This window comes from Triturus cristatus, chromosome 8 (assembly GCF_964204655.1).
Source record: "Triturus cristatus chromosome 8, aTriCri1.1, whole genome shotgun sequence".
NCBI lineage: Eukaryota > Metazoa > Chordata > Amphibia > Caudata > Salamandridae > Triturus > Triturus cristatus.
Window position 1 is genome coordinate 1,549,419,451 of NC_140591.1, and position 8,086 is coordinate 1,549,427,536.

At 46.4% G+C, this 8,086-nt stretch overlaps 1 protein-coding gene across 1 annotated transcript in view; it reads right to left on the reverse strand.

The window, feature by feature from the left end:
• LOC146806111 (extracellular calcium-sensing receptor-like) overlaps window positions 1-7,600 on the reverse strand; it is a 119,759-nt gene extending 112,159 nt beyond the window's left edge. Inside the window, exon 1 of the mRNA XM_085623862.1 lies at window positions 7,229-7,600. Within this exon, the coding sequence (XP_085479988.1) occupies window positions 7,229-7,600 (372 nt within the window). The remainder of the gene's footprint in view (window positions 1-7,228) is intronic.
• Between the last annotated feature and the right edge of the window lie 486 nt (window positions 7,601-8,086).

Genomic DNA, 8,086 nt, shown 5'->3' on the forward strand with positions numbered 1-8,086 from the left:
TAAAGATGGAGAATCCTCTGGCCAGAGTACTGCTGATGCACTAGGTAAAACAGGCGCTGACGACCATAAAGAACAAAAAAATGATGATATCCTTGAGCAGAATGATACTCATGAGCAGACCAATGAAAATGAACAAGGTGACTCTGAAATTGATACAAACATGCAGCAATTACCAACTCAGGATGAGGATTATTACTAAAGACCCTCAGACAGAGAAACTGAAACATCATTCATCGGTCCATCAACATCTGGCATTCTGAAGGAGGTTCAGAGTTTACAGACGGATGATGCTGGTATTGAAGAGGAAGCCAAAGAGCAAGACCATGTTACAGACCCGTGTTCTGAATATGATTTATGTGATTGGAGGGATCCTACTTTGTGGCCGAACTCTCTTACGGACGCGCAACGTGTTTTTCTTGTTGAAAGGGGTCCCTCCAGAGACCCAGATTCTAAAACAAAGTATCCAAGTGGTGAGCACTCAAAAAGTAAACGTCGTTTTTCTGTTACCATGTTACTGGTCATCTAACGCCTTTTCTGGACGTTTTATTAAAACACCTTCCTGAACTCCGCCCCGCCCGGACCCCCTCTTCCGGGGCCCCCTACCTGCGCTCCCTGCACAGGGCCACCATGAGCCTAGAGCCGCCCCTGATCTAAGTGTGGTCCATTAGCATACCTATTCCGTGTGCTCTACACAGGTGAGTCCCACTAAGACATAGCAATGAGACAGACACAGTGACTGTGTGAGAATCTGGCTTTGCAAGTTTAGCAAGAGCTGTATGCTGATTCGCTCCATCACGTTGACTCAAAGATGTCGCACTCACTGAGGCACATGTGTGTGCACAACAACCGAGCCGAGAAGAAGCAAAACACAAACAGGCCTGACAAAACAGATACAGTTTCTGGGTTAAGGGAAAACAGCAAATTTAAGTTCGCGTGATCTGATTAATTTGGACCAGTAACATAAACAAACTCGTTGAGATAGTAAACCAAATTAAGTGCTAAAGGTATACAAACTACGGAAAGTACGCAAGCTGCACAAACTGCATGAAAGGAGTTCAAACTCAATAATCTATGATAACTATGGTGTTTAGGACAGGTCTATAGGATGGATCTGGAATAACTACCACCACCTATCACCACCTAGACTGTCACGAGTATCAACATCAAACTATCAAGACCCCAAAATCTAGGCTGAATAGAAAGCAAAGGTGGGCAGGGAGAATAAGGAAATCAAAACTGGTCAAAAAATAACAAAAGCAAGCCCGATTGTAGAGGACTGTAATACCTAAGACGGAGCAGGAAGCTAATATGAGACTAATTCTACAAAAGCTTGCAGCACTACATGATCTGGCACAAGCTACAAAGTCTAACACAGACAGAATGTAAAGTGAACCCAGGAAGGACTTCAAAGAACTCACAAACAGAATCTCAGGAATGGAGACTACGATGGAGCACTTGGAGGATAAAAAGAATCAGAAACCTGCAGAAACAAACAGGCATTATCAATAAAAAATATATCACTAAGATAAGATATCATAGAGTTTGAAAGACAGGAACCGCAAGGCGAACTTCCAGATGTTTCGCATGCTCGAAGGCTCAGAATCCAAGACTAACTCCTGCCCAGAGTTTTTAGAAAATTGGTATAAAAAATGCTGGGAATATCGTTCAAAAGAGTATTCAAAATCAAGAGAGCACTCATAAACCCTTTTGGGAAGATCCCAGTAGAAAAACTCATTAATTAAACACTCCTGAACATTGGTTTTCAGTCACCTACATTTCAGACACACAGAGGAAATCGTAAACCATGTGAAAAAGATTCAAAATTCATACTGGAATGGCACTCTAATCGGAATTACACAAGACTATGCCACATATAAAATAATATGAAGGAAAGGATGCTTATTTTGAAGAAAAAATTAAAGAGCTTGACATCCCATTTAACTTTGTGGGCCATCAACATTGTTTCCAAAGAACAAGTTACTTACCTTCGGTAACACTTTTTCTGGTGGATACAGTATCTGCCTGTGGATTCCTCACCTTTTGAATTCCATGGATACCTTTCTTTTCAGCTCTCCCATGGAATGGCTCCCCACGCGACTCCAGGTAACGTCATCGGAGCCATAAGAAGACCTTGTCGGCCTGCTGATGTCAGTTACTCCCATTTTATCTGTGCCTTCAAGGCGAACAGGCGAACGGACAACATTTTCTCAAGTATACATAGTATGCAAAACACAGCTAATACTGAAAATTTTAAATTATAGACATTTCCTAGTGTCAAGTATCACATTATTTCAACAATAAAATACAGAAAATGCATTTCAATTATTTTTCAGTAGAAACAGTCAGGCAATGGGGAGGCGGGTGGATCAGTGAGGAATCCACAGGCAGATGCTGTATCCACCAGAAAAAAGCGTTACCGAAGCTAAGTAACTCGTTCTACTGAAGGATACATCTGTCGTGGATTCCTCATCGTTTGAATTGAATCCCCGAGCAGTCCCGCTCCTGGCGGAGGGTGCCTGCCTACCTATACCAAAAAATCCTGCAGCACAGAATGTGCAAAATGGACATCCGTCCTCACCTCTGAGTTTAAGCAATAGTGCTTCGCAAAAGTGTGGAGGGAGGCTCAAGTTGCCGCCTTGCAGATGTCTACAACAGGGACATCTCTCGCTAAAGCTGAAGAAGAAGACTTAGCTCTGGTGGAATGAGCTCAAATACCTTGAGGAGGCTCCTTCTTGGCCAAAGCGTAGCAGATCTTGATACAGAGGATGATCCACCTGGACAGCGTTCTTTTGTGGACAGCCTTGCCCTTCATCTTGCCCACATATCCAATGAAGAGTCGGTAGTCCTACCTGAAGTCCTTAGTCCTGTCCAGGTAGAAGCTGATTGTCCTTTTAGGGTAAAGTCTCTCCTCCTTCTTAGAAGGGTGAAATGGAGGATAGAAAGTGGGTAAAGTGATGGATTACCCTAGGTGGAAAGGAGTGACCACCTTAGGCAGGAAAGCAGCTCTGGTCCTAAGTACCATCTTATCCGCATGGAATGATGTAAATGGAGGTTTGAAGCTAAGAGCTTGCAACTCATTCACCCTCGTATCGTGGGACAATTATGTAAGGGTTCAAAAGGAGAACCCATTAAGAAAGTGAGAACCAAATTTGACATGATAAAGGGAGTGGGAGGAAACCCATTCATGAGACCTTTAATGAATCTCATAACTATGGGAGATTTAAATAAAGAGGGTTGATCTAGTAAACAGAGAAAAGCTGACAAGGCAGACAAGTAGATTTTAACAGTAGCTACTGCACAACCCTGTTGAGCCAGGGAAAGAGAGAAACTCATAATATCAGACAAATGGGCCTGCAAAGGATCAATTGATCTCTCTCCAAACCATTTCACAAACTTGGCCCACCTACCTGAATTGACACATTTGGTGGAGTGTCTCCTGGCCTATAAAATACCATCCACCACATCCGGTGGGAGAGAGAAAGAGCTCAGGTTGCCCCGTTTAATCTCCAGGCATGAAGGTGCATGCTTTGGAGTTAGGGGTGTAGAACCTGCCCCTGCGACTGTGAGAGGAGGTCTGCCCTGAGAGGGAGACAGAGCAGAGGGTGCAATGAGAGGCAAAAGAGGTCTGTGTACCACACCCTTCACAGACAATCCGGGGTGATCATTATGACTTGGGCCTGGTCTTGGTGAATCTTCCTCAAAACTCGAGGAATGAAGGGTATGGGTGGCAATCTAATTGAAACGCGCCCCCCAATGTTCCCCGCATTGGATACTAGAGACTGCAGAAGGATGGGCAGTGCGCGTTCTTGTGAGTGGCAAATAGGTCCAACGAGGAAATCCCCATAGTAAAAATGTGACGTACTACCTCTGGATGGAGATGCCACTCATGAGCGGCTGAGTACTGCCGACTGAGACTGTCCGCACGCACATTCAGCTCTCCAGCCAGATGATTTGTGATCCCACAAATCTGATGGTCCTGAGCCCCGGACCAGAGTCGCAGAGCCTCTCTGCAAAGAAGATCTGACCCTACTCCTCCCTGTTTGTTGATGTACCACATCGCAGTAGTGTTGTCCGTCAAGACATGAACTGACTGACCACAAAGGGAGGGAAGAAAGGCCTTGAGAGCCAAACGTATCGCCCGCAATTCCAGAAAATGGATGTGAAACAGTCTTTCCTCGAGCGACCAAAGACCTTTGACCTCCAGATCCCCCAGATGTGCTCCTCACCCTAGAGTGGAGGTATCCGTTATCTCTGTGGCCACCGGAGAAGGAGGTTGAAATGGCTTCTCTTGAGACAGGTTACCTGAAACTATACACCATAACAGCTCTGCTGCAGTGCCTCTGGAGATCATGACCACCTCTTTGAGATCTCCGGTGTGTTGAAACCACTGCCTGCGGAGGCACCACTGGAGGGCCCTCATATACCAGTGTGCATGGTTAACCAACAGTATGCAGGAAGCTAACAGACCAAGCAGACACAAGACCACCAGGACTGGAACAGCCGGTCCATTCTGAATAAGTGGAATCATGGCGTGGATGTCTAGAATCCTCTGTAGAGGCAGAAAGGCACTGTTGTGTTGTTCCTAAAAATGCATAGGATCTGTGCAGTTAGACAACATAAACTAAGGGATTGGTGTCCAGACTGCTTCCAGACACCCCCAAAGGATATGTTATCCTTTAGACCAGCTAGGTCACAGCACCACGATAAGTCCCCTAACCTTACTTAGGAGCAAATAGTTTCTGCCAATTATCAAACATAACAACCCTTGGTCCTTCAGGGATCGTGGAAACAGTACAGTACTTTTCACGCAGACAATCATGCTCACTTAGTCTCAGAGAGATACACAGAATAAACAATGGGGTCATTTTCAATAAGCATTTATTCAACCAGCGTCATTCTAGTATAAAACATGTTTGCTGCGACAACGATTAGTCAGAAACAGATGTATAAAATTACAAGCACCATAGGGGGAGTAAATAAAAGGTAGAATTCTACCAGGGTGCTAAAACAGTGAATATATGCACGCATAGATATACATGACAGTAAACAAGCGAACTCCTACGATGCAAACCATACATAAGTGTACCTAGCATGTATGTGGGTGTAAAGCCAAGAATCCCCTAGGAAAGAGCCATCCCCATTACCTGATGGGAGAGAATGAAGGACCCCGTCTTGGTCCCGAGTTGGACACCCCGCAAGGGATGTCAGACCACTGTGTGCTATAGCTTCTGCATGCTGGGACCTCAGCATCTTGTGTCAGTGTGGAAGCTTCTCCTCTATCTATCTAGTGTTGATATGTTTCTTTTAAGATAGCCTCGGGGTCCTAACACAATCAGTAAGTTGTGAGTACGATTATGTAAATGAGCCAATACCATGCAATTGTGCAAAGTAGTTGTTTCGCCCTAGGATGAAGATGACCATGACTTTTATAGAGAGCATGTTAATCCTGTTCTGTATGTCATATGCAGGAACATTTCTAAGAATCCTCAAGCATAATAAATGAGGCTAGTTTCAAGGAAGCTGATCGACATTTATTCAGCACATAACTGGGTAAAAGGTCAGTGCTAGAACCGTTATGAAGAGCAAGGTAGGACAGATGTAGGTAAAAGGTTGTGTATCTACCTAGTCCTAGAGTGGGGTACATTGGGGAACATAACAGCATGACTCATAGTAGTGTCCAGTACTGCCCCTATGAACAGGTTGCGCTGAGAGGGCACCAGATGAGATTTGGGTAGATTTATCGAAAACCCCAAGTCGAACAACCGTTGTGTTGTTACTTGCAAATGATGCAGCACCATCTCTGGCAACTTTGCTTTGAGCAGCCAGTGATAGGGGAATCAGGAATCCCTGACCTTCTGAGATGTGCTGCCATCACTGCCATCACCTTTGTGAAGACCCGAGGTGTGGAAGAAAGACCGAACAGAAGAACTGCAATCTGTTAGTGTTGAGACCCCACCGCAGAACAGAGATACTTTCAATGCTACTTCAGAATGGGATTGTGAAAATACACATCCTGTAAATCGATTGACACCATCCAGTCTTCCTTCTGCAGCGCCAGAAGAACCTGAGCCAGGGACAACATCTTGAATTTCTCCTGCTTGAGGTAAAACTTCAAGACCCTGAGGTCTAGGATCAGCCTTAAGCAACTGACCTTATTGGGAATCAGGAAGTACCAGGAGTAGCATCCCTAGCCCCTTTCCTGCTCTAGAACCACCTCTATCACAACTTTTTGTAGTAAAGATAGAACCTCTGGCTGGAGAGGCAGGAGGTGCTCACCTGAGCACAAACCCTGCCAGGAGGAGAGGTGGGGGAAACTCCTGGAAGGGTATGGTGTACCCATTCTCTACAAGATTCAACACCCAGAGATCTGAAGTAACAGACCTACACTTCTGTAGAAAATGGGACAACCGTCCTCCCATAGATGAGCATGCTCTAAGATGGAGGATCTAGAGCTGCTTCCCTGCCATATCAGTTGGGGGGGCAGAAGAGGAGGAGGAGGAGGAGCAGACATGCTGCCGAGCTGAACCTCGCAGACGACCTCTGCCCTTTTCCCTGTATGACTGTACAGGGGGTTTGCCTGATGCTCCTGTTGCGGCTGCGGCTTGGCACAAAAGGATAAAGTCCAGCCAAAACCACGAAACTTGTGGTATCCAAAACCCCTGGACTGAGAGTAGAGACCCAATGATCTTGCTGTAGCTCTGCTATCTTTAAAGCTATGCAGCGCCGAGACCGCTTTGGCCCCAAATAAACAAGCTCCATCGAAAGGCAGGTCTAGCAGGGTAGCCTGGACATCCGGTGAGATCCTGACCCTCATAGCCAAGCATGCCTCCTGGTCGCAACAGAGGAACCCATTGCCCTGGCAACTGAGTCAGCAGTATCCTAACCCGATTGTATGACCTGGCGGTCCGCAGCTTGAGTATCAGAAAGAACTTCGGAAAAATGGCCCCGAACGTCCTCCATAAATTTAGGGAGTACTTCCCTTGCAGAGTCCAGTAGAACATGGACACAGCGACCTAACAGCCATGTAGCATTAGTTGACTTGATAGCCATAGTATATGAAGAGAACACCTTCTTTGCGGATTGCGCCATAAGTTTGGATTCCCTATCTGCAGGTGTAGAAGGGAATGACCCTGCAGACTGCTTAGAGGAGCACGACGCTTGGACCACTAAACTTTCCGGTGACGGATGGGTGGATAGGAAAGCAGGATACCCAAGAGCCTCCTTATACCTCCTTGTCACTGGACTCCGTAGGAGCAGTCATCGGCTTCTGCCACACCTTCAGTATGGGCTCAGTCAAAGCCTCATTGAAAGGAAGCAAAGGCAGCGAGACAGAAGAAGGGGAATGGAGCACCTCCTTCAAAATGTTAGACTTCAGTTCTGCTGTGGGCAATGGTAAATCCATCAGATCCGCTGCTTTCCTAATCACAAAGTAATACGAAATCACCTCTTGCATTGGAAGACCTTTTGGAGAGGAGAGTTCCCATTCAGGAGATGTAACTAGGCCACTAGCTTCCTGCAGGCCCTCAAATTCATGTTCAGGGTCGACAATCTCACCTTTCTCAGCCTCCTCATGTTGATCCTGATACTCCTCCTCTTCCATCAACCTCTATGCTTCCCTTCTAGACCTTATCTCCAGAACTGGCGTTGGTGGTGCCTGACGTGGCACCGGTGACTTCGGGATCGGTGTCGAAGGGAGGTCTACAGGGATAGTAGATGATGCTGATAGAGGTCAAGCCGGTGCCGAACCGGAACCAGGCAGCGTCGGAGAAGAACCATCCAGTGGCACTCGCCCCTCCAGAGATTGCACCGGTGTCGAGAATTTTGGCGTTGGGAAAGGCCAAGTCCCTGGAGACATTGGCATAAAAAGCATGAGAGGTGTCTGAGGGAAATGAGGTAGCAAGCCTCCCAGGGAGCATGCCAATGGACCCATGGGGCCAACCGGCGCACCAGTAGGGTTAGCTGCACTGGCAAACAAGAATAACATTGCATTGAGAAAAGGCGATAGATCTGTACCTAGAGTCGGGAAGCCATGCTATCCTGGATCCAGTACTGCAGGTTCTGAGACTGTCGAGGAGACAGCACAATC